We start from the raw sequence: 27,768 nt of genomic DNA on the forward strand, positions 1-27,768 counted from the left end.
AAATGTGTCAAAACGGACAGTATCAGTAGCAGACTAGAAGGTTGGTCCGCAACTCCACACAATCCTATATTAGTACACAAAGATCTAAACAGAAGTCAATAATATGAAAGGGAGTCGAAGGCAAAATTTCCCCTCCAAATCTAGTAAAGGTAGGTTGAAATTAAGAAGACATCGGAGGGTATTTTAACGAATCCAGAGACATTCTTGTTTAGCTTTCACAAATAACTGACGTTGGATTCGAAAAAGAACCCATCGTTATCGATTCGTTACTTTAGAGAGAGAGAGAGAGAGGAAAAAGTTCTCCTTCAAACAAGAAACCATTAGATTCTTCCAAAAATGAATTTTAGATATCTTTTCTGATACATTCTTCTTCCTCTTTTTTCTTCATCATTTCAAATATCTAAAGATCCAAGAGAAATCAGATTGAATCAATCGATATATTTTGATTTCCGTCTTTCGTGCGAAATCCTTCCAGATTTGATCAATTTTCGTCAATTTCATCTAAATCGCAGTCGATTATGTAAGAAATCGCCTTAATACGATCTTGATCCGGCTGTTTTCTGTTCATCGAGGACGACATTGTTTCCCGGACCAGATCCCTATTTGTTTTCGTTTGAGATCGTCACGGATTTGATTCATGACAATGTTGTTGTTTAAGCGGTAAAGCGGATTTAGGTTTTCGTATCGGAAATTGTTATTCTCATTCTTCTTCCTGTTCTGTTTTGATTCATAAAATTCTATTCTAATCGTTTTTGTTCGATCAACTGATGGTTTCTGATCCAAATCTGGTTTTTTACGCCTCTGTTTCCAAAGGAAACATGATTCTTGCGGAGATCAGCTCCGGCGACAGCGATTTGGAAACCCTAGCATTACAATGTATCGAAAAAACCCCTAATTTCCACATCACATATTCTCACACGATTAGAAACAAAATATACAGCTTTTTAATGGAAGATCCATACGTTTATTTCACTATCGTGGACGAACAAGTTGGAAATTCACAAAGTCTTCAGTTCTTGGATCGAGTTAAAACTTCATTCTTGAAGTTGATAAAGAAAAAATCTTCAAAAAGGTTAGAAAAACTTACTTCTCATTGTTTCCATGAAGAATTTAATCCATTATTTCGCAATTCAATTCAATCACCAGTAGTATTATCATCAAAAAAATCAAGAAATGAATCAAAATCATTGATTGGTAACCAAAATAGAAACTCAAAAAAGAAGAAAAATTCAGATGAGAAAACCATTGAAAGTCCAATTGAAAAGAAAGTAGATCTGTCTAGTGAAGTTAACCTAACTAGAGAATTTTCGACATCGGTTTTGAAGAATGGTTCTTATGTAGAAAACTGTGATTATTTACAAGCTAAGAAAATGTGGAGGAAACATGTTTGGACAGTATTGTTAATAGATTTGATGATTTGCTTACTTCTTCTTGGGGTTTGGTTATGGATTTGTAGAGGTTTTCACTGCATTGCTAGCTAGATAATTTTTTCAAGCTCTTCGATGATTTGAGTTCTAATGGCATTGTTGTTGATTTCTTCGTATCGACGAGTTCTCATATTGGGTACAGCTTAACTTGGGTAATTCTATTTGTTCTTCCTTGTATCGATTTCGTTGTTGTTGTATTTTTCATTCATATGTTATTCTCTGTCTATTAGCTTGATTGTTGATATAAGTAATGCTTGACTTTGTATAGACATTGTTTCTAATTCTTTTATCGATTTGGTTTGTTGGTGTGTTCAAATTCTGTTGGTAGCTTAGATCATTATGAGTAATTAAAAACATCTATTGATATTGCTCATTCGAAGGAGAAGAGAAACAAAAACCCTTAATGAATAATGAGATAGGTATTAGCTTATTGTGGAATTAGTTACAGAATGAGTTATATTATTCTGATTTAGTTATTGTTGATTAGAGAAGAAAGACGGATAGTTTTAATGGTTCTGTGTAATCGAAATGACTTGAATTTCACCAATTTAACCACGGAGTATAATTCATTCTTTTTTCATTTTGAATGTCTGAAAGACTAGTTTTGTTATGCCAATCATTTCTGTAGCTCCTTCGCGGATAGAACAGTTATTTGATGTAACACCTGCCTGGCTCTATACCAATGTTATTGTTTTTGACTTATGCATGATTTAGGGTTTTCACCTGGACTGGACTAGGATACCTTAGATAAGGCAAATACTCTGTTGTTTAGCCTACCTTTGTTTTTCTCTCTTTTATCTTACCCTTCAGAGTTTGAAACTTTGAATGGGTGCAGCAGTGACTTTAGTTCTAGCGTAAAGGTTCCCATTTGACCAGTCATGGATGATGTGAAGAAACACAGATATACCAATTCCATGGATGGGAGGAGAGAGCGAGGGATTCAGTTGTGAGCTATTTTAGACAATGAGTACACCAGAGTGTTCCATGTTGCTCATATTTGATTGTTTTTCTTACATCAGATATTTTGAATTTTTGTTTCTCTTACATGAGATATTTGAATTTTCGAATATTATTGGAGAAACCTAAGAGCAAGTCCAATGAGTCCCGGTCCCGGGCCCTTAAATTCACCTTTTTATTTAAATTTAAGGGTCCGGGCTCAGACCCTCAAAATCAGCTCCAATGGGGAGCGGTCTCGGGCCCTTAAATCTGAATTTTGAATTTATCTTTTTTTTACCCTTCCAACCACCATATTAAATTTTTTATCAACTTTTTTTCTCTATAAAAACAACTTTTTATCAACACGTGTGGAATACGAGAACTAACGACAACGAATAGATCTTTTAAGTTTAAGTTCTTTAAGTTTTTGAATTAATGTGTTAGATTATTTTAAGTTTAAGTTTTTAATGAATTTTTAAGTTTTTAAATTAATTTTACAAAAAAAAAAGAAAAAAATTTCCACCGTTGGATGTGATCCAACGGTGGGATTTGCTCCCCAATATGACCGTTGGGAAGCCCCAACGGTATCTTGGGGAGTAAGGGGCCAACCCTTGTTTCTCTCAGCTCTCCGCCCGGGACCGTTTTCACTCCAATGGGGAGGATGGGGTGTCCCGGGCCCTTAATTTAAATTAATGGCCCGGGACCGCTCCCCATTGGACTTGCTCTAAATGACGGACCTAAAAGGGACTAAATAACTAATGTCTTCAACTTCATCTTCTTCACCATCACCAAATAAGTACCACCACCCCCTACTTCCCCACCCCCTACTTCCCCACCCCAACCACCGAGCTTTATTGTAGAAAGGAATATAGCTTGGCATTGAAAGCTCCACTAAAAGCATCTCCAAGCTCAGCCGGTTGAGGCCGGGTATTTAAATTTTCGGCCTCAGTTGGCAAATCCAACCTCAGTCGGCTCTTAGTTAAGAGTCGACTTGGGGACATCCCAACGGTCATGTTGGATTTTACCCAGCCGTTGGATGTGATCCAACGACCAGATCTGGCTATTGGATCGCATCCAACGGTCCAAATTTTTATTTTTTTTAAATATATTAGTCCCTAAGTCTATTTAGTTTTTTTTGAAGTCTAATAAATTTTTAGATTTTTTTAAATCTAATTAGTCTTTTTTTCGAATCTAATTTGTATTGTTTTAAAAAAAATATTATTTCAAAAATAGTTCAAACACTTTTAGCACACCCACAAAAAATCGACACACACGTTTTCCACATGTATAAATTTTCGGCCTCAAGAGAGACTGGGGTTGAAGCTGAATTTTTTAGACTGAGCTGATGCTGAAAATTTTGAATGAAAAAGTGATTTTTTCGGCCTAAGAGCGGCTGAGGTTGGAGTTGCTATAACAGAGCCTCTAAGCAGCGGCGAGCCCACATAGCACCCCTTGAGCAATACCCAAAATGTGCCCCCCAAAACTCACGTATAGAGCACTAGTTCAAACCTCACTGAAATTTGAAGCCCAACTGACTAATTAGAATCTCAATTATTACTTCCCTACAACCGAGTCCGTATTTCACTTCGACAATTACATACTGTATATGCTACCGATGTACGAACCAAAATCGGATTCGTCTTTTGCTTCATCAAAATCGAAATTTCTAGAACAAAAACTTTATTAGGCTGACAACAAAAGAACAGAGGATGAACAATCATGAGGGCAATTCTTTGCCAGCTAAATAGACAATTATCAGAAGAGATAAAAAAGGAGTGGATGGATGGAGAAATTTATGAACAAACCCCGTCAGAAAAGAGCCCCTTCATCGCATGCAGCAGAAAAATTGAGAGGTTCCCTCTTTCTAACTCTTCATCTCGCTATATCTCTCTATCGCCGAGAGAGGGAAACATTCTATTGACAACACTCTTTTTATTTTGTGATCTTTTCTTACGTTGTGTTTACAAGTAATGCATGTACACTAAAAAAATGCCCGATTTTTCAATGAGTTGGTTATAAATGAGTGGGTTTTATGTGTATATATAACTTTGCGTTTCACTTTTAACTCAACCCTCCGAGCATAATTCTTTCTCGGTATAAGTTTTTATTATTTATTGTCACTAAAATGTGCCCCCCACATCAAATAATTCATGGTTTCGCCAATGCCTCCAAGCTCCATCTTTCCTAGGCCTCCATTAATGAAAGCTCTACCAATATATGCTCAAAGAGAACAAACTAAAAGAACAAAAATGAAGGAGCTCCTCAAATAGAAGAACTCCTCAAACGTAAGAGCTCTTCAGTGGTATACCATTTTCAGAAAAAGATGAGAGTGAAGGGAAAACAGAGAATAAGAGAGATAAAAAAGAACAACAATAAGGTGGCAAGTGAAGAAAGAAGAAACGAAGCGGAGGAAAGAAGGGCATATAACTTTAAAAAATGTAGAGATTAATGTTTTCACATTCGGAAAGTTTTAAAGGCATTCCTGATAAATGTTAATGGTGCCTCTCTCAAGGCATATTTGAAAGGAAGTTTGTGAAAGGAGGCATCAGTCACAATAAAGAAAGGCGCCTTTAAAACTCCCTTTTACATTTTTTATGGTTAATCCTATCTTAGCTTCTAAGATACTTCTGGTCTTTACTCTTTAGTGGTTAAATCAAATTACGTGACACTTTGTGAGAGTTAAATGACTAATTGGTCACAAATTGGTGGTCAAAACATAGTTCAACCTTTTGTTTATTTTTTTGAGAACTCTTTATTTCACAACCGCGAGAGGATAAGTATTCATGGCGTCTGACGCACACAAAGGTACTTTTGGAAGATAAATATTGACCCTAAATTAGATGGAATTAAAGAAAAAGAAAGTTAATTTTGAATTTACGAAAAACATGGAGCTAAAAAGAAAGCTGATCACAAATTATAGGGTCAAAAAAGAAATAACCCTCAACATTATATAAGAAGTCATGACATTATTGTATATGTTGTCAATGTTGTAAGTCAATCCCACATTGGTGGGAGACGGAGTATGTGCTCCTCTTAAGAGGTTAAGCACCCTTCCCTAGTGAGGCCTTTTAAAATCGTGAGGTCCAGGTGTGCCAAAACGGACGGTATCACTAACAGCCAGGAAGGCTGGTCTGCACCATCTTATAACACGTTATCAGCACGATTCGCTCTACTATGATGTGGTCTTGGGACGGTATGTTGTAAGTCAATCCCACATTGATGGGAGACGGAGTGTGGTGCTCCTCTTAAGATGTTAAGCACCCTTCCCTAGTGAAGTCTTTTTAAACCGTGAGGCACATGTGTGCCAAAGCGGACAGTATCACTAGCAGCCCGGAAGGCTGGTCCGTACCATCCTATAACAGTCAACACTTTATAACAACACAATCGTATATGTTGTCAAGAGTTTATAAGAACATATTTATATATATTATCAACATAGAAGGGTGAGAAGGGGATTATGAAAAAAATATGAATGTCTTGTTAACAACATAATTATATATGCTGTAAACAGTTTAAAAAGTGTTAAAAAATGAATTTTTTTTTACATTATTATTTTTAGATGGTATTTTTCTTATTAGGGTCCAGATTTTGGACTTTTCATTCATTTTTTTTTTCAAAAAAGAATGTAAGGCATCTAAAATTATGCATAGTCATACTTCATTTCTGATTTTAAATTATTCAAGATGAAGAAGATCGTGTCGTTTTAGGCGTGTAGTTCGCACAAGTGGAGCTGATTTTTCTGGAATCTTACCGTTAAAGGAGTAGGCTTGCTTTTTTTTATATATATAGATTACGATAGTCACTAGAAGTCACTGATACATCATTAGGATGTGATAAACAACATAACCACCCGAAGTTAAACATCTTAACTAGTGGGCCTAAAGCACATCTAAACTGTAGGTCGGGTCTAACGCCCATGTCAACTATCTTTTATTTATACCGATAGTTAATAGATTCTGGATTTGTCCTTCTACGAAATCAAACTTGGAACTCTGACTTGCTACTACAACAAGAAAAGGTGGAAAACGGAAAAAAAGAAAAGAAAAGAAAGAGTGTCCCTAATTGATCGGGGATGCCCAGGCCTAAATTCCCTAGCCTAAATGTTCCCACGTGCGGTTTTCTTCAAATTGCTTATATATTTCCTCACTTATTTCTCCTCAACCCTATCTTGTTCTGTGTTAGGGATATAGAGTGGGTTAACAGATAAGTCCACCATGGACACTTCCTCTTCTTCTTCTCCTCCTCCTCTTCACACGCTTAAAGTCCTTCATTTCACGATGTTTAATCGTATATTTGCCCTAGTTTACATGTGCGGTATTATCTCTCTATTCTTCCACCACTTCCTCACTCTCGTCCACTCCATCACAACCAACACCATTTTTCTCCACCTCACTTTCATACTTTCAGATGTAATACTAGCTTTCATGTGGGCCACCACTCAATCCTTCCGTATGCGTCCCGTTACCCGCCACGTTCACCCAGAAAACCTATCCAAAGTGGTATCGAACGAAGGTGATTATCCAAAGCTAGACGTGTTCATATGCACAGCTGATCCATACAAGGAGCCACCCATGGGTGTAGTTAACACAGCTTTATCAGTCATGGCTTATGATTATCCGTCCGATAAGATATCGGTATATGTATCGGATGATGGAGGATCAGAGTTGACTCTATTTGCTTTCTTTGAAGCTTCAAAGTTTGCTACTCACTGGTTACCTTACTGTAAAAAGAACAGGATAGAAGATAGATCCCCTGAGGCGCACTTTAGCTCTGTCCATGCTAATAAGTCAGCTGAAGTTGACCAGCTTAAGGTACAAAATAGATTACATAATTTTCTTATTCATGATTTCTACTTTATGGAGCTTGTTTTTAAGTTGATAACCTACAGTCTCTAACCAGTTCTCAAGTGTAGGTTAACCAAACGCCCCAAATTGTTTTATTTTACAAATTCGTATTGGGAAACATGTTTGAATAACTAAATACATAAATTCATAATAACACAGAATCCTGATGAAATTCTAAATATGTCTCAAGCCCTCTATTATGAGTAAAATTATAAAGTATGGTCATTGTGAAAACTTCACATAGTATTTTTTCCATTATTTCTAAATAAAATATCAATCCACAAAAACTAAAAACATATCGAATTGCAAACTATTACATTGTTACCCTATTACAATTGATTATTAGGCCAATCATATAATAAACTTTTAATTGACAGTCATATTGGTCTATACCATAACTACTACTATCAATCTTCAAGAAATTCTTTTGTATTGGTAACTCCATTTGGAAAAGGCCGGTGTTACGGAGAAATAAAGGAACTTTTCGGGGTGTGAAATTTTGAGTGGAAACATAAAATAAATTAGATTTTTTTCCCCTAAACCACCAAATCCTTTTCATCTTCTTCTTCCTTTCACCTACCATCTCCGACGACTTCCATAATCTCCGGCGACAACTTTTTTTTTCTCCTCCTCTCATCTCCGGCGAAGGGGAGGAGCCCCTTCGCCGGAACTCGTCTGGTGTGCAACCAGACGAGTCTGGTTTGTTCTTTAAACCAGATCTCGTTTGATTTTTCAGAACAAACAAGACTCGTCTGGTTGCACACCAGACGAGCTCCGGCGAAGGGGCTCCTCCCCTTCGCCGGAGACAGGAAAGAAAGAGAGATAAAGAGAAGAGAGAGAAGAAAGAGAAAGAGAAGGAAAAGAGAAGAGAGAGAGAGAGAGAGAAAAAAAAAGGGAGATAGAGAAAATGCTGAAGTCGGCGGTCGTCACCGACATCATCCGGCCGGTGACTTTCTGCCGGCGACTTATAAGGTGCGTTTGGTCTGATTTTTTTCATTTTTCATCGTCTTCACCAGAAATATTCCTACTTTCCCCAAAGAGGTGGGCCTCTGGAAAATTATTGTTTTTTGTAAGACTAAAATAAGTTTCAGTGACCTTCGCCACAAGTGGGTGAACAAAAGCGGTAAAGTTTCACTCAACAGATTGACCGTTATCATGGACGTACAGTCGTTAGATTTTTTGTCGAAATCCTAGACTGCATCAAGGTACTTTTTTTCTTGGGTGAAAGTGCATCGAGGTACTTTTCAACAAATAAAAAAAGATTGCATCAAGGTACTGATTGGTCGGTCGCATTATTTTGCTCTTGACTACTCATTGGAAAAAGACAAAAAGATTCCGTAGATCCGGGAGTTGGATATATAATCAAACTATCCATCTCTTTCATAGACCATGTGTTCTTTCCGTATAGTGTGCGTCTAGGTACTGCCATGGCCCAACATGAATAGACCTTTTTTTTTGTTGAAACAACATGAATAGACCTAAACTTTGTTTTTCTTCAGTATTAATGATACAGCTATTTGTCTATATCACTGAAATTTCTTATGATAACTTATGTTTGTTAGTATATTATATGAATTTTATCAATTTTTAATTTGATCAGTTGTTAGTGATAGTTTAATTGTCAAATTATAACATTAAATAGAGAAAAAGTATCAGATCGAGTATTTTTAACTTATATTAAAGATGTTATAGCTTGTAGATGATCATTAATCATTAATTGTACGTTCCATCTTAGCTTCAGACAAACATATGATTATAGTTTATATCATTTTGGTTTCAACGGTACCTCCTTTAAATCTCTCGTTATGATACCATATTAGACTATTTAACTTGTTAGTTGTTCTAATTGAGAACGTCTCCTACAAGATGTCACTTTCACTCTATTATTGTGTTAGACTGCTTAATTATCTTGTTACTTCTCTAAACAGTTCAATTAGTAGGTTTGAAACCCAATTTTCTACATCACTACCCTCATTAAAAAAGAATCAAAAGATTTTCAAGATGTTACTCTTTCATTTGAGGGTTGGGGCTTAAGGGGGACCACTGAACACGATAATATAAAAAATATAGCATATTTCGGTCGAAAGATAATCTCATCAAACCACATGATTTCACGTGGTAGGGGGTCCAATATACAATTACTCGATTGAATAGAAATGGTCACATTTTCTTCTGTGTTGAAATCGAAATGGTTTCTATTGCTTTAATGTTTACTAAGTCAACAATATATCTCAAGATCCACAAAAGAAAATAATTAAAGGTAGATTTTTTTTTTTATTTTGTAAATGTTTGGGTGGCTGAACTTGGTAGGACCAACTATAGAGACAAATTTTTGTCTCGAAGTTTTTTAAACAAAAATCTCACGTCTAACAAAATGAAAAGTTTGGCTGTATCTTGACTTCTTTTATGACCACATTGACAAGTATATCAAGATTAGCTTTCAATGTTGGACCTCTCTTGATTTGACCAACATGATTGATTTTAACCATTGGATTTTTCTGATCTAGATTATGTATGAAACAATGAAGATGAAGGTAGAGAGTGCTGTTGAGAGAGGTTGCATTGTTGATGAGCACATCAAAAGCGACGAGGAACGTCAAGCTTTCAACAAATGGACGGCTGGATTTTCTCGTCAAGATCATCCCACTGTAATTCAGGTATTAAGATGATGACTGACTCGACTCAGTCAACACTTCAGATCTGAGTGGAAACTGAGTTGAATCGGTTATAGATAATATTGAAGAATGAATATCAATAGTTACAAATGTCAAAATGTTATCTTGTTTGTTAACAGGTTTTGTTAGAGAGTGACAAAGACGTCATGGGCCACGATATGCCAAATCTTGTGTATGTCTCTAGAGAGAAAAGCAAGGCTTCCCCACACCACTTCAAGGCCGGAGCTCTTAACGTTCTCGTAAGTTATTTCAGAAACATTATTTTCACATATATGTAAAGTGAAATTGTTTTTTGCACATCTTTCATCTTTTGAAAAGAAACAAAAATTGATTTCTATACATGTAGTAGTGACAGTTTTTTTTTCTTGTGATTTTAGCTCCGGGTATCGGCTTCAATGACAAATGCACCTGTTGTCCTAACATTAGACTGTGATATGTACTCAAACGACCCCAAAACTCCGATTTATATGCTTTGTTTTCTGTTAGACTCGAAGATGTCGCAATATGCTTATTTACAATTCCCGCAACGTTTTCATGGGATCAACACGAATGACATCTACGGTGGTGAAAATAAACGACTATTTCAAATAAACCCTATTGGTATGGACGGTTTGGAAGGGACGAACTATGTAGGGACTGGAACCTTTTTCCGTCGACGAGCTTTCTTTGGTGGCCCTTCTTCATTCATATCTGCTGAAATTCAAGAGCTAAACCCCGAACATGTCGTAGATAAGTCAATTCAGTCTGAATTGGTTCTTAAACAAGCTCATACTGTTGCAAGTTGTGATTACGAACGTGGTGCAAAATGGGGTTCTGAGGTAAGCGGAAGCGGACTATTGGGCTTCACTTGCAATTTTTAAATAAATCTAATAACATGACGTGATAGTTGACATGTACATATGTTTGTAGATGGGCTTCAGATATGGGTCACTGGTGGAGGACTATTATACAGGCTATCAGTTGCATTGTCAAGGATGGAACAGTATATTCTATCATCCAAAAAGGGCTGCATTTTTGGGTGACATTCCAATCAACCTCTATGATGTATTAAGCCAGAACAAAAGATGGGCAGTGGGCTTACTAGAAGTAGCCTTTTCTGAGTTCAGCCCAATTACACATGGAACAAAATCTAGGGGCATCCTTATGGGCTTAGCTTATTCGCACTTTGCATTTTGGGCTATTTGGTCCATCCCAATCACTGTATACTCACTTGCTCTTCCATTAGATATTTTCAATCAAATGAAGATCTTTCCCAAGGTATGTATAGATAATGCAATTCGATGATCCTCAATTCCAGGGGGCCTTAGGCCCATTGATTCTCCCATAACAAGCTGGGCCTTGGGCCAATTATAAGCCCATGTCTTCCATCACTTCTAATGCTATTGTGATATTGCAGGTCTCTGATCCTTGGTTCTACTTGTATGCTTTCCTATTCCTTGGGTCTTATATACAAGATTGTCTGGACTTTGTTCTATTGGGAGGAACTATGGGACAATGGTGGTGTGACCAAAGAATGTGGTCTATCCGAGGCATTTCATCTTACTTATTCGGAGCTATCGACTTCACACTTCAGTCATTACATATTTCTAGCTTTGGATTCAATATAACAAGTAAAGTTATCGACGATGACCAAAGTAAACGTTACGAACAAGGAATTTTTGAGTTTGGAGTCGCATCGCCGTTGTTTGTACCGTTAACATCAGCAGCCATAATCAATCTAATTGCGTTTTCGATAGGTTTAACAAGAGTAATCTTGGGTTATGTGAACATGGAAGAAATTTTTGCTAAATTGTTCATGTCAGGGTTTGTGATGGTAAATGCTTGGCCAGTTTACGAAGCAATTGCGTTGAGGAATGATAAAGGAAGAATGCCTTTGAAGACTACAATGGTGTCTACTTTTGTAGCATTACTTTTGTTTTCAGTAGTCATTTTTACACGTAAAATATGAAGTTGGTTTTGTATTTGACTGTCAACTTAGTTGACCAATAATGCCATTAGCAACGGTTCATATCAAATGTTACCGACGGGTTTATACTTTGATTAGTTGAGCAATCTGTTTTGGTTTTTGACTAACTAGGGATGCATTTAATGTTCTACGTTTTGCACTTTCAAAAGACTTGCAGTGTTTCTCTTCTACTATATTCTCGTACACGAAGTAAAATATTGAGGTATTTGCACAAAATAATTTATCCCATTTTCCTGCGGGATGATAATTATAAAATAAAAAATTTGGGTGATAAATTAGGTCCTAAAACTGAAAATTATGATTTTGGGACAGTGCCATGTGAAATTTGTAGAATATGAGGTCATCTTGCTACAAACTGTTTCTTTAGGTATGCCCAGCCTAAAGTAAATAAGAATCTTCAACAAAATTTGGCTGTTATTGATATTGAAGAAGAGGAAGAAGAAGATGAAATAGGAGAAATTGAAGAAGGAACTGATTTTCTAGATGAAAATGAAGAAGATTTATGGTGTGTTTGGATGCAGGATTCCTAACTAGGATTCCTACCAAAAATGGGATTTGGTAGGATTCATGAATTCTTGGTCTGTTTGGCTACACAAAATCCTAGGACTCTTGAATCCCAAGGATTTCTAATTCCATAATTTGTATTAGCCCAGAATTCCACCCTACCCCCTAAGATTTGCTAGGATTTTAGATTTTTACGCCCCAAATCCAATTCTCAAATCAACCCAAATCCTCCCGAATTTCGGACAGATCTCAAAGTCGGAGTTCCAGTCGTCTTCTTCTCCAACACTTCCGATTTTCAGAGAAAAACTTGAAGCTGAAGCTCGGGTGAGGTATTATCTCTTTCTCTCTCTCTCTCTCTCTCTCTTTCTCTCTCTCTCTCTAACTCGTATCACTCTCTCCTTCTCCACAAAGCTTGAAGTTCCGGATCTAGTAATTTCAAAACCCTAACTGTCTCACTCTAACCTTTTGTGATTTTCAGATTTCTTGCGCTTAGGATGTGGAATGAGTGTCAGCGTTAACATGTTTTAGAATAATATGAACTTATATTTTAGAGCAATATGTATTTGATTTTTAGAATGATATGTCATTGATTTTTAGAATGATACGTATTTGATTTTTAGAATGATATGTCATTGATATTTCAGAATGATATGAATTACGAATTTGTATACTTGTTTTATTTACATTCTTATTTTGTTGAACTATTAGAGATGAATGAAGTTGATTCGCAAAAAAAGGAGAATGTGACATGGACTGTTCCAATGGACAAAGCGATGCTTGACACTTTAAGAGAACAAACTCTTCTTGGCAACAAAGGTAAAGGTGGTAATGCCGGTTGGAAAGGACCTGCTTTTGTTGCTATTTCAAATGCTGTTCAACCCTTATGTCAACAAAAAATCAGCAAAGCTAACATTCAAAATCGAATAAAAACAATGAAGAAGTTAAAAAACGGTGTGGAAGAACTTCTGAAACTTAGCGGCTTCGGTTGGAGCTCTAGTAGGAATATGGTTATTGCTGAGGATCGAGTATGGGATGAACTTATACAAGTAAGTTAAATACCTTCAATGACTATCTTACATGAATTTATCACTAGAGTTATGAGAATGCTTCGGTTGGAGATAAATTCCATATTTTTACCATCTTGGTTTGGAATTCCCTAATCAATGTAAGTCTGGGAATATTAAGAATCTTGATAATGCCCTTGTTTACTTTGATAAATTGGTTTCCATTAAACCATTTATATCTACCTCTACCTTTAATCAACTATTGAGTTCACTTGCCAAAACTAGATCCTACTCAGATGTGTTTACCCTCTATGAAAAGATGATTTTGGTTGGAATCCAAATGGATTTGTTCACATTTAATATTTCGATTAACTGTTGCTGTCAATTAGGTCAGGTAAACTATGCATTTTGTGTAATGGGAAAATGTCAAAAGAGTGGGTATGAGCCTGATTTGATCACTTGTAATACACTTATTAAAGGACTGTGTCTACAGAAAAATATTAGTGCTGCCCTTGAAGTGTTTGATAAAATGACTTCGACCTGATAATGTTACATGTGGAACTCTTATAACTGGCCTATGTAGAGTTGGTGAAGTGGGTCTTGCTATGGAATTCCAAACCAAGATGGTAAAAATATGGAATTTATTTCCTGATGTTGTTTCATACAGTGTGATAATAGATGCTCTTTGCAAATTAAGCCAAATCAGTGAGGCAGTTAAACTTTACTTCCATGCATTTTTGTTATAAAGTTATGATTCCAGCTTTTATTTGTGGTTTTCTTATGGTTTTCTCTCTATTATTTGTAGGCAAGACCAAAATTGAAATTTTTAAGAAACAAGATGGTTGAAGTGTTCGGAGACGAACCGGCAGTTGGGGATAGAGAAACAACAACTAATCTTACAACCGATGATGAGTCTAACACAAATGAAGGAGCTCCTTCTACCGAAGTTGATGTTGACTGCGATTCTTTTGATGTTGGCGGTGATCAATGTCGCTCATCTTCATCTAAACGTGGCGGCTCCGTTCTAGAGACACGCAATAAGCGTAGTCGTTCTATTTCAGCAACTTTGAGCCAAGAGATGACCGGAGTACGTGTCGCAATTGAAAATGTTGCTAATGCAATGGCCCAAAGGAACAACATGGACGACAATTGCTGGAAAGACGTAAAGAAAGCACTTGACACCCTCCAGTTAGATACAGAGACAAAGATCAATTGCTTGGAATGGTTCCATCATGATGTTGAAAGAAGGAGGTTTTTCTTAACAATGGAACCAGATGAACAACTTATGTGGATCGAGAGCAAATTATTTTAGCATGGACAAGAGATGACATTATTTTTTTTACCAGTACTTACTTTTTATTTTTAAGACAATACTTGGATGAGGTTTTCTTTTTTGGATATTATTCATGAATATGAAGGTATTATTTTAATTAAAAACTTATTTTGTAAGAATCCAATTATGTTTGCCAAACAAGCCAAAGGATTTTAGATGAAGGAAACAAGAATTCTAGGATTCTTATAGGTTACCAAACACACAAAAAAAAATCATTTGGATTCATGAATCCATGGAATCATGAATCATTTGGATTCATGAATCCGTGGATTCATGATTCCTGCATCCAAACACACCATTAGTGATTGCTGAATGTAACTTGGCTGTTCTTAGTGATTCTTCAATTATATCAGAAGATGAATCACTAAGAGAATGTCATTTAGCACAAACAACTCCTTGGCTTGGTGATACTGGGACTTCTATTGAGATACGGAAGATATTAGATCTGGTTACTACTAATATACCAGATATGGAAGATATTGGAAGGTATAAAATATATGAGACAGATTGAGATAAAGAGATCCGACGATAAAGAAGAGTCCAAGATATATGAAGATACAGAAGATAAGTTCATATATTCAAGATATGGTCACAATTGGAGAGAACAGTCACACCCACAAAAACCAATACACCCGTTATTTAACTAACTAGTCGTATCTAGCGGTTATATATTGATTAAAACAAAAACATTTTTATGTAACAGTGATTCAAAGTCTAAGCTTCGTCAACTTTCGGAGCACCCTACGGTCTATATAACAACTATAGATGTTAGCCCAATGAATTGAACTGACTTATTTTGGTAATCAGCATCTAGTTAAGAAAGCAAACAAGACAACAAATATGAGACGGTAAAACGAAGAGAAAATTGAATTATTGAACTGTACCTTCTGCATAAGGAAACCTTCAACAGAAGTCTTTAAGAACTTTTAGTAACTCCCTCAGTGGAAGCATGACCTCTATGGGGCAGTGCCAAAGGCATCATTCACATATAGATTTGCAAGAGAAGCTAGCTTATTTGCAAATGCGGGGTCGTAGCTTATTAAAATAGCATACCTTGACTCGTAGGAGTTCCGATAGTGTGGGCACAAGAGGCTTGAAGATGTGTTTGGGAGTAACACCTTTTGGGCGTCCCTGATACCAAGAATTCAGATACAGTATTTTCATCAATCGTCATAAAGCGTAAACAATTTTAGGCTACACAGCTACAACCAATGATTGATTATGCATACAAAACAGGGGAATTAATTATCCCACAAATCTGCAATGAAATTTCAATCTTACCCGCAAAAAGTCTTAAACTTAGGTGATGTTTGTTTTTCTCATTAACTTATCTGACTCGTCCTACTCAAAAAGTCTTAAACTTACGCGATGTTTGTTTTTCTCATTAATTTCAATCGTCCTACTCAAATAAACCCAAAAATCAACCCTAACTATCCATTCAGACGACGAGTCAGACAAAAATAACAGTCTGAAACTGACTCTGATAGAATAAATGTAAATAGTTATAACCGACCATGAACCTTTCCAACCCTAAACTACTTTCTATTTTTTGTTGACAAAAATCCTAAACTACTTAGGATACGGAAACTTCTATTAATGCTAACAAGAGTTATATACCTTATATATAGACGAACCTCTCCCTGTCTCTGGGTTGTGTGTTGTTGAAATAGTTCCTAAAATATTATGATGATGAAGAAGCAGATGAAAAGACAAGGAGGAGTTTGTTCGATGCTGCTGCCGAAGAAGAGCCTCCTCCCTGAAGAAATCCTCATCCATGATATATTTCCCAAGTTACCAGTCAAATCTATCATACGATTCAAGTCAGTATCCAAAACCTGGTCATCTCTTCTCTCTGATCCTTATTTCATCAAACTTCACCATAATCATGCTGTTCAACATGACAAATTCAGTCTAATTCTCAATGACGCTGAAAATAAGAGAATATACTCTATCGATTCTGATTCATTGGCATCTCAAAAACCTCTTCACATTACCGACTACCCATTCATCTGTCTTCAATCCGATGCTGGTTTTATTTTTGTGGGTTCTTGTAATGGTTTAATTTGCTTCACTCACAGTTCTAGTGACCATATCCAACAAATTTACCTTTGGAACCCATCTACTGATGAATGTATATTGGTACCACAACCACCAAATACTACACCAATACTAGATGCTCTCGAATTTTATGAACTTCTCAAACTTGGCTTGGGTTTCGGTTATGATTTCAAGCTTGATACTTACAAGATTTACATGGTTGCAAGCGTGTCGGATCACCCTGGTTCTTTTTTTACTGTTGTCCAATCCTACACTTTAGGTTCTGATTCGTGGAAAGTCAATAACGACAAGATTCCTTACAAAATCCGTGGAGATCGATCTGGCCAGTTCCTTAATGGAGCTCTTCATTGGATGGGAACTCGGCTTACTGAAGGACCCAGTGAAACAACAGACTGTCATGTAATACTTTCTTTTGATGTGGGTGATGAGAGATTCAAGGAATTGTCCATACCAAAAAGCTCGAATCACAAGCGCTCAGCACGATTGTCAACCTTTGGTGTTTTGAGTGAGAATCTTTGCATATTTGATAATAGTGAGGTTGCTTTTACTGATGTGTGGATAATGAAGGAGTACGGAGTGAGTGAGTCTTGGACTAAACTATTCACCATCCCTAAATACAATAACAAGATTAATTCCATTTGCTTCATGGAGCTCATCAACTCTTTCAAGAATGGTGACATACTATTACGGAAACATGTCCCACTTGAACCTGATAACATAGTTTTATATGACAAGCAGAAAAAAACTACAATTCCTAAGCTAAGTGAAGTTCAAGATGTTGTAATGTCGTGTGTTAGTAGTTTAGTTTCACTGAATTCCAAAATTTATTTGAAGCAAGAATTAGGAGATAATTCCATTAAGAATCTTACTCGTGTCTGAATTATTTATTTCAACTTTAGTTCTTTGTAAAACGTTACTTATATGAATATATCAAGCCTCTTCAAAATATTGATGTCTCTTTATAGTAAAAGCTATGAAATTTGTCAACGGCCTTTCATTAATCTTTTGTTTGTATAAGTAAGCTTTGAAGAACTACCCTTTTCGACTGAGATTTATCCCAAGTCCGAGATGTGAATTCAATAGCCGAGTGGGTTCAATGATACCCAAGTCAGGGTTCCGATATTGCTCACGATCATTGTTGTAGATCTAAACTGAAGAACAAAGTAGAGAAAAGTTGAACTAGTTTTTATTGATTATTTTCTCTCATAGTTCTTACAAGGAAAAGACTTAGATAAACACAAATGATCTATATGGACTATACTACCCTTACATTAACTATATATTTACATATTATATTATCATTACTTCAACCCCCCCCCCCCCCCCCCCCCCCCCCCCAAGCTGGAGAGTAGATATTCGACACTCCAAGCTTGATACATATACTCTCTAACTGGTTCTTAGGAAGAGCCTTAGTGAAGATATCTGCGAGTTGATTAAAAGAAGAAACAAAAGGAGTGCATATTTCTTTAGTTTGAAGTTTGGAACGAATGAAATGACAATCCACTACTATATGCTTAGTACGCTCATGAAAGACAAGATTGCTGGCAATATGAATAGCAGCTTGGTTATCACAATAAAGAGGAGTTGCGCTAGTAGAGGAGTAGCTAGAAAAGATTTCAGCCATACAAGCTCACATGTAGTATGCGTCATAACACGGTACTCTGCTTCGACACTAAACCGATCAACAATAGATTGCTTTTTACTCTTCCAAGCAACAAGGTTACCCCCAACAAAAGTACAATACCCTGTCGTGGAGCATCTATCAGATGGAGATCCAGCTTAGGGTTGGGAATCGGTCCGGACGGGCAGTCCGCGGACAGACTTGCTTCCGGTCCGGGCGGAACGGACAAAACTCCACGATGACCGTTCGGACTGGCGGACTAAACAGACGGACTAAACGGAATTTTTTCCTCAAAATGTCCGCCCGTGTCCGTTTTATCCATCCGGACATGCCGGGCACCGGTCGGTCGGGCTTCGGGAATGAGAAATAAAATACGTGCAAAGAGGCGAATATTTAGAATTTACTGAAGTCTGAACCAAGCGAGAAGTGTAACAAAAATAAAATTAAATTACAAAGCAGACAAGATAAATCGAAAAATGAAGTACCAAAGTAGCCTAACATCATTAGCTTCAATTCTTCGACACCATTAAATGCACACGATTAACAAAACACCATTCTTAATCTGTTTCAAAATCCACCTGATGCTTTTTCGAACAAACTTGAGTATGCCGAAAGAAATCAATCGTACCAGTCTTAGACTCGCATATCGTTCTTTCACCACAAATTTTACAGACCGCAACTTCTACAATTCTCCCAACATTATCAGGATCAGGTACTTCAATGATGTCCCACATTTTCCAGATTTTGGCAGTCCTCTTCTTCATGTGTTGTTGTTCTATCCTGAAATAACAAATAAGATATAAAAAGAAATCAGAAAACAAAATACAAGAGTCTAACATAATATCACACGACCATGAATGAAATGAAATAGTTACTAACCCTAATATGCCATCACAATCGGTCAACATTAACAACCCATATCGGATAAAATGAATATAAGAAAGCATACAATACATGTTTTACGGACCATGTTGCCAATGTCCATGACCTACAACATAACTATTTCAGTTGTTCCTAACTCTACAACATGCCTAGAAATCTAGAAACAACATATTTACAATGTTAGAGTTTGTCATCATTTGGTAAACAACCTAAATCAGACCATGTTGCCAACTCTAAATCAACCATCATCAATAGGAAGCGACTCAACTTGAACAAGTCCGAAAACTTCTCTAGGAATCATATCGAGTTAACGAGGTCAGTCCTCAAGTAAACAGAGAAAACATTAAAACAAGGTTATGAGTTTTACCTTTGAATCTTGTAGATCTTATATTGCAAAATTATCACAGCCAGTGTAAGATGAAGAAGAAAAATGATTCAGTAAACAGAGAAAATAACTAATCAGTAAACACTATAATTTGTAGATCTTAGAAACAAACAATCTTTTCTAGATGTTAGAAACGAAGAACGATTTGAAGAATCAGTACACACTATTACTTGTAGATCTTAGAAACAAAAAATGATTTCTAGATATTAAAACAGTACACTTTTTTCCTAGATATTGGAAACAAAAAACAATTTAAAGAATCACTAAACACTATTATTTCTAGATCTTAGAAACAAAAAACGATTTCTAGATTTTTCGAAACAGATAATAAGTAAACAAAAAATCATTTGAAGATTCAGTAAGATTTTTAGAAACATAGCATAAGTAAACCTTAAGGCCTAATCTAAACAGTGAAATAGATCGACAAAAAGGAATAAATATTATTCTAACAAAAAAGTATCTAAAACAGAGAAAAGGAATGAAATATTTAGATGATTAATTTGTAGTTTCGTACCTTTGATTCAATGAGAGTTGAGGGTTGAAACTAAAGAGGGTTGAATCTTCAACCGAATCTTCAAGACTACAACCCAAAAAAAAACATAAACCAACTGATTCTTCGTTGAAGAGTGAAGACTAATGGCTAATGAGGGTTGAACGTTGGATGATTAGGGTTTTAGAATACTTAGAAGTTAGATCTTAGGGTTTGGGATTTCAGAAGTTTTAGGGATTCCAGCCGTTTAAGAAGTGAGAAGAAGAAATGAAGAAGAAATGAAAGGATTGTAGGTCTAGGGTTTTTTTTTGGTTATATACTCAAGGAAATCCAGCGACTCTAATAATACCCTACAAAATCTAATGGTCAATCTTCTTCCGGGTATATGGTCGGGCGGTCGGTCTTTAGCTAAAGCAGTCGGTCACGGGCGGACCTCCGGGTAAGCCCTTTTGTCCGTGACCGTCCGCTAGAACCTTCTCGGTCGGACGGGCGGTCACGGTCCTTTGCGGACATGGGCGGACGCGGGCGGATCCGGGTTTTCGGAACAAATTCCCAACCCTAATCCAGCCCAATCGACATCCCTATGTAACCTTCAATATTCAAATGGCCATTGGGACGATATAGTAAACCACGACCATGTGCCCCTTTAAGATATTTGAGGATCCGAATCACTGCATTAAGATGAGGACCACGAGGGTTAGCCATGAATTGGCTAACACTACTCACAACGTAGGATATATCCTGCCGTGTGATAGTCAGATAGATAAGCTTTCCAACAAGTCTTCTATACATTTCAGCGTCTGGAAGTATATCCCCAACTTCAGGACAAAGTTTGGAATTTGGATCCATAGGCGAGTTAATTGGTTTGCAATCCAAGTAACCTGCTTCCTCCAAGAGATCTAAAACATATTTCCTTTGTGACAAGTTAATGCCAAGATTCGAGCGAACAACTTCGATACCAAGAAAATACTTGAGGTTACCCAAGTTCTTTTACAAAAATGAGTGTCTAAATGATGCTTCAGAATCTGAATCCCTTTCTCTTCACTCCTGTAACTATAATATCATCAACATACACGAGTAAGATAACATTACCTCGAGAAGTCTTCTAATAAAAGAGATAGTGATCGGCATGGTTGCGGGTCATCCCATAAGAAGTAATTGTAACACTAAATTTATCAAACCATGCCCGAGGAGACTGTTTAAGCTCATAGATAGATTTCTTCAGATGACACACCAAGTCACTAGAGGACTCGAAACCAGGAGGCTGAGCCATATATGCAGCTTTCATAAGATCTCCATGAAGAAAGGCATTTTTCACATCAAGTTAATGAAGGGGCCACTCTAAATTTGCTATTAGGGAAATAAGAACCCGGAAGGAGTTCAACTTAGCCACTGGAAAAAAAGTTTCATCGTAATCAATGTCGTAAGTTTCAGTAAACCCTTTTGCAACCAAACGTGCTTTTAAACGACTAACTGTGCCATCTGGGTTATGTTTCAGAGTAAATACCTTAGCATCAGTTGGTCGTGAGACAAGCGGCCAAGTATGATTCAAATTCAACGTGTCCATTTCCTCCTCCATGGCCTTCTTCAACCAGGGTGCTCAAGAGCCTCTCTGTAACACTTAGGCACAGTAACCGAGGACAAAGAAGTAGAAAATGCACGTAAAGATGGAGAGACATTATCAAGAGTGTTGGGTTTTACACCCTTATACTAATGTCAATGGCGGAAATAAGACATCTAATGTCTACATTAGTATTCCCAGGATCACATGCATAAGCCCATAATAATACTAAGCAAAACTAGAAGATGAATACCTTATTCGCTAGTTTTTCCCTCGAACCTTTCCAATTGTTTTTGAGAAGACCAAGAGCTTAAAACGTAGCTCCTCTACTTAAGACACGAGCAATCAACTTGATCTCCCACCTTGTTGTTAGCTAGCACACCAATGGTGGTTGGAAGAAGAACACCTTTCTTCTTTGACTAGATAGATAGTAATGAGAATTAACTCACTTTCTCCTCTGTACTTGATGTGGTAGAGTAAGAAAGCTTAGAGAGAAATTACACACCTTATTCTCTTCCCTAAGAGTGTTTATATAGAACCCTAATAAGAATCCACCTCCTTTTAGGTTTCCTAATACACCCTATAGAATAAGATTTAGGGAAATTATCGAAAATAGCAACTAGTTGATATTTTCTCAATTCCCTAAGGAGATGACGTCCAAACCCAGCTAAAATTGGCTGATTTAATGTTCATAACATAAGGAAATGACCCGCCAGAAATCAGCCCAATCCGAGCCCTAAACGTGCCCAAATCGGTTTAGGCCCAAAACCCTGTTTTTGGGCTTTTTGTACTATCTTTGTCGAATTTCTCTTTAGGCCTATGAGATATATTTATGGGACACTCCCATTATTATATCTCACTCCCACTAGTCATATCCTAGATCAAATTGACACTCTTATGTGTAACCCGTTGTAGGATCCGATCGAAGTTAGCCGCGAATTACTTGGTAATTCGACGATCGTGGTTGGTTTCTAGCTTAAACTCCACGACCCCTAAATCAAGTGGACTTGATGATCTTCTCCATCAATTGTCCTAGCCGACAAATTTGTCGCATTGCCACCTTGGTCGAAGGACATCTCCTTCAGACTTCCACTTGGACTTAGAACAAGTGCAGTGCTCGATTCCCGTGTCAATTAGTATCCCATATGATACGTCACGTCATTCAGACTTTCTTGATATCCGAGTACAACTGTAAAAGACAAACGATTAACTCCTAATCCGTTTGAGCATGGCCACGCATTTTTCAGGTTCTACTCATCAAGTGGCCTTGAGACACTTTGTACCTAATGTGATAAGGATGACACAATCCATTCTTGCGCTCCCACTTAACTTCATGTCTATCCTGTCATTTCCAGTATCTGCTTTATAACCTCCTTTTACGGCGCGGCGTTTAACGGAACCAAAGTCGGACATTCCTTACATAAGATGAGTGAAGCACTCATGTTTTTAGGAATCTCTCCAATTGTCTTTTATGAGAAGTATTTTGACGTTTCATCACGAGTGATGTACTTCTCATATCGAGGGTTATCTAGTGTATAACCTTTTACACACCCACATAGTCGAATTGAATACTCCTATTCTATAGCCCATGAAACTGCGATATCTCATCGACATCCCGTGCGAGTCTTCCTTAATCGTTGTTGTCCATGCAACGACCTGGACTGGGGAGATGATAATAAATATTCCAAGTTCACTCAATAGGGTTTCATTCATCAGATCACATTTCTGACAAACCTATTCGGAATGTTTTATTATTTGTGGACTGTCGTTTAAGTACTAAACCAACCTTAGACGACTGTGAAATAATTAACTTTATTTCCGATAACGAGAGTTTGTAAATTTGAGCCTCTTCCGTAAAACTCATTTTTGCCCGCTCAATTTACTTGTCAAGGTCTATTCTAAATGTACCCGATGCCTTTAGACTTGTGTATGAGTCTCATACTTTGTCTTAGGTGACAGTTTAGTTTGACTACCGATGTAGTCTGTTTTAAACTTTGCTAATTATCAATAAATTTGAAGATTGCTATCTTCAACCTTGATAATTTTTAGTAACCTTTACTAGAGTTAAAGCTTTTAACTCTCATGTAGTATTTGCAACAGTTTCCGGCCTAAACGCTTTTAGCCTACTTTCCTTCCATGTCTGGAAGTTTGCTACGATGACTTGTTTCAACTCTTGTACTACTTCATCCTTTAGCCTTCTATGATGTTTTAAACAGTGTTTCGGTTTTCCAATCCGAATTTGGATGTCTAAATGCTAATCATGTCCAACATGATTGACTTTATGTTTTCAAACATAAGTGTCTCTCTCATGCGTGCTTGCTCATCGGTGTCTTTTCAGACTCCGAGTTTTGCAACGCTCTTTGTCATGAGTTTTTGAGTTGAAATTCTTTTAGACTTTTCGAGTCTTAGATTTTCGGTTTTGGATCTCAAGCGTCTCAGCGTACTGAGTCTTTCTAATCCTATCATCTTTCATGATTTACGCTTATAGACCTTTAGATGCCCAAAATGACATTTTATCCTTATGTGTGGTCCTTTTATTGAGTCAGTACGTTTACTATTACACAACATCTTATGTCGTACTCAATCTTTTGTATGTACTCTGCATACGGACCTGGAAGGTTTGTTGCTCCCGCTTACCTTCTTGAAGTACGTGATTCAAGAATTTCTTCATTCCTCAAGGATCAAACCCAATTTGATTGCCTTTATGAATCGAAGATTCTGACTCTTGCGTGCTTTAATCCGTCGATGGATTCTTTAAGCATGAGTATGGGCATAACTGGACTGGGGAAATCCAATTCCTTTTGTCTAGTTTCGGGAAACTCGAATGTTTCCATCCTTCTCAGTTTTCTATTCTAGAAAACTAATTTAAGTCTTCCGTTGACTTAAATTATCAAGCTACATGTCTTGATGAGATATGGATTCCATGGCGATTTTTGATTTCTAGCCAAAATCTAGAGTCAGTTTCCGTCTCTGTGCAGGTCTTTTATCTCTTCAGAAATAACCTTTATCTTCTGAATCTTTGAGATTTTACTTTTGACCTTTTAGGGCTTTTGAACAACAATTTGGAATATTCTCAACTACTTCGAGATTTTTCCTTTAGAGACACTTTCAGCTACTTTGAGAGTTCTCCTGCGAATTACATTCGCTTTTGTGCGGTAGGTTTTAAGATCTAATCTCCACCTTTTCCTTTTTCGGGAGATCCGCAGTTTTACTGTCTTTTAACAGTTTTGTTGCTCTTGGTCGAACTTAATCGGCCTGTACAATTTTCATGATTGTTCTTCATGACTCTTCATGATTTTTCTCATGATCGAATTAATTCGACTTGTACTTTTCTCCCACTTATTCTTGTAATAATTAGTACTTTTCTCCCAGACTACTAGGTGTGCTAATTACTATAAGAATACTATCGTGAGCAGCAAACACTTTGTTCTCTTGATTGCTTGTGGAAAAAGCCCAAATTTCTTCTAAAGAAATTGCGTCAGACTTTAGCTAAATTTTGTAACGCTTTTACAAGCTTAGTTGTTAGACGGATTTTCGGTAAATTTGTGAGAAGCTATGTCTAGACTTAGTGGATTTTGGAGGATAGGGTTTGATTCGTGTTTTTCATCTTTATCCCTTTTGGACATTCCAAATTTGGATAGATTAGAAATACACGACGATCAACCATCTTTTTTGACTCAAGACCTTCTTTCTTGTCAGTCGACTCATTGCTTCTTTAAGCATTCTTGGTTATTTTGGACATACCGTCCTCATCCTTTTGTGATTTGGATGAACCTGTTTATGAGAGTTACAAGTCTCTTTGCAGGTTTAACCAATTTTAGAATCCTTTTGGTATAGGTTGTTAAATTAGCACTTTATAACATCTCAATATAGAAATAAACTTCTTTATTGATTCACCATAATACTCAGTACAAAGATGATGTTAAAAACTAGAAAAACACTTAATCTAGATTAGTGCCTAAAGTAGACTCCGATCCCTTTCAGCATCCTTAGCAGTCTAGGCTTCTGCTTCTTCTTGGATTTTGTCTTCTTTAGCCAAATACTCAGTTCCCAGCTGCACTTGTACATTCACAATGATAGTCCATTTTAGGTATCCAATACCATATTGGGAATTTTACAGTATTTGATAAATTAACTGTTAATACCTGAACCGAAAACTACTATTCCGTTCTTCTTGTCCTCCAGGAACTTAGGGCAGTTTCTCTTCCAATGACCCTTGCCATCACAGTAGAAACATTTGGTGTCAGAAGGAGGACCTTTGTCTTTAGGTTTGGCAACTCGTTTGCCTTTTCCTTTTGACGCAGTTTTCTTCTTCCGTTTCCCACCTTTCTTGAAACCTTTGTCCTTTTGTACCATAAGAACATCCTTCTTATTCTCCATTATCGCTACATCCTTTTCGGCCGTTAGAAGCATGATATGAAGTTCCTCCAATGTCTTGTCCCATCCATTCAAGTTGTAGTTCATCTTAAACTGATTGAAACCATTATGGAGGGAATGGAGGATAGTATCGGTAGCCGTCTGTTGGCTATAAGGAAAACACAGTTTGGCCAGCTTGCCAATGAGCCTGATCATGTGACGAACATGAGGCCCTACTAGTTTTCCTTTCTCGAGGCGCATGTTCATAAGTGCTTTAGAGGTTTCAAACCTTTTCAATCTCGACTGTTTCTGGAACATTTCCCGAAGTTGTCGAATAATGGAGCAAGCATCCATGTCTATGGACTGCTCTTGAAGAGTTGGTTCCATGGTTGCTAGCATCAAGCACGTTACTGGCTCTGCCTTCTTCCGAATACTCTTTTCATTATCTTTCTCTTCTTGAGTCGAAGTAGCATCCAATATAGGAATTGGAGTTTCTAGTACATTTTGCTTGCCTTCCATCCTGAGAACTATTCCCAGGTTCCTCTCCCAGTCGAGGAAGTTGTGCTCATTCAGCTTCTCCTTCTCGAAAAGTGAGCGAAAGTTGAAATTCTCTTTTGTCATCTTAATTCTACAGAAAGAAATGGCAAAGTTTTAAAACTCGTTATCGTTTTTGAAAAACATTAGTTTTCCCACATTATTCAATAAAATCGTCCCCGATTGAATAACTGATTCCAAGACCCCAGTTCTTCGGAGTAAAGCGGACGAAGGCCCTACCCTTTAACTCCGTCATTCCGGGTGAGCGAACTACTTCACTGATCATACCTTATGACTCTTGGTTGACAGATTTCATTGATGAACTACTAATCTATCCTTTTGCCTCGAGTATCCAAGACTCTCTTGCTGATCTCGTTGATTAGAACCATTTAGACATGTAGGCCTCTTCTATAGACCTACCCGCATTGTCCCAAGGTAGATGAGGTACTCTGCGAAGGCCGACCCACCTTCCTCGAACAAGGGCGCAATGAGTGTCTTAGTTTGGATAAGCACTTTACTCAAAATTACTTTTGGGGACTTTTACGCTAGTCTGGCGTTTGTTATAGTGAACTATTTAGCCTAACTAACATCCACGACATAAAGCGTAAATAAGTAAGTAAATGCGCGCGAGAAAGTAAATCAAGCAGACATGGATCCTAGTATGGCCCCTAACCTAGAAGATCTAATCTCCTTTGGTTTTCTTCTTGTTTCGCCTTTTGGTTCGTCTTAGATCCCCATCTTTGATCCTCCATTGATTTTTCTCACTCGCCTTTGGATTCCTTTCTCGAGCTTCTTCAATGGACTAATTGACCCTAAACTCTAATTACAAGACTCTAACGATTCGCAGATCGTATAAACTTGAAATTAAAATTAATTACAAAGCATGCACCCATCCGTGCTTAAAACAAGAATAGAAATAAATCTATGGCCATACTAGTTTCCCGCATTCACATCACATGCAATCATATAATATCTCAAAGTTAAGAATTATATATGCATGATAATCCGGGAGGTACTTTTGTCGACATCCCATGTCACATTATGGATCTTAAGTCTAAATTCGAAGAATTCGACTAATGATGCGTTCTTGTTTTATCTTTTATGATTCTAAAATCAACTTTAAGAAAAACTTCGTTTTGGGCTCGAGAAAGCCCGGGTCAATTTCGGAAAAACTTGGTTCGATTCTTAATGA

The 27,768-nt window shown here is 37.1% G+C and overlaps 3 protein-coding genes across 3 annotated transcripts; all 3 read left to right on the forward strand.

Moving 5' to 3' along the window:
- The first annotated feature begins 203 nt into the window (after window positions 1-203).
- LOC147569355 (phytolongin Phyl2.2-like) lies at window positions 204-1,743 on the forward strand. The gene has a single exon (XM_086655843.1). The coding sequence runs from the start codon at window positions 768-770 to the stop codon at window positions 1,479-1,481; it is 714 nt and encodes a 237-aa protein (XP_086511969.1). The 5' UTR covers window positions 204-767; the 3' UTR covers window positions 1,482-1,743.
- Window positions 1,744-6,517: 4,774 nt separating this feature from the next.
- LOC147569356 (cellulose synthase-like protein G3) lies at window positions 6,518-11,897 on the forward strand. The gene is made up of 6 exons (XM_086655844.1): window positions 6,518-7,174; window positions 9,715-9,864; window positions 10,002-10,121; window positions 10,260-10,700; window positions 10,792-11,139; window positions 11,279-11,897. Exons 1-6 carry the CDS (start codon window positions 6,578-6,580, stop codon window positions 11,828-11,830), a joined length of 2,208 nt encoding a protein of 735 aa, XP_086511970.1. The 5' UTR covers window positions 6,518-6,577; the 3' UTR covers window positions 11,831-11,897.
- Window positions 11,898-16,343: 4,446 nt separating this feature from the next.
- LOC147569357 (F-box protein CPR1-like) lies at window positions 16,344-17,717 on the forward strand. Its single transcript, XM_086671909.1, has one exon. It carries the CDS (start codon window positions 16,373-16,375, stop codon window positions 17,624-17,626), a length of 1,254 nt encoding a protein of 417 aa, XP_086528035.1. The 5' UTR covers window positions 16,344-16,372; the 3' UTR covers window positions 17,627-17,717.
- The last annotated feature ends 10,051 nt before the right edge of the window (window positions 17,718-27,768 follow it).

This window comes from Eschscholzia californica, unplaced genomic scaffold, assembly GCF_041429995.1.
Source record: "Eschscholzia californica isolate CP2 unplaced genomic scaffold, dmEscCali1.0.p SCAF_1, whole genome shotgun sequence".
Taxonomy (NCBI): Eukaryota; Viridiplantae; Streptophyta; class Magnoliopsida; order Ranunculales; family Papaveraceae; genus Eschscholzia; species Eschscholzia californica.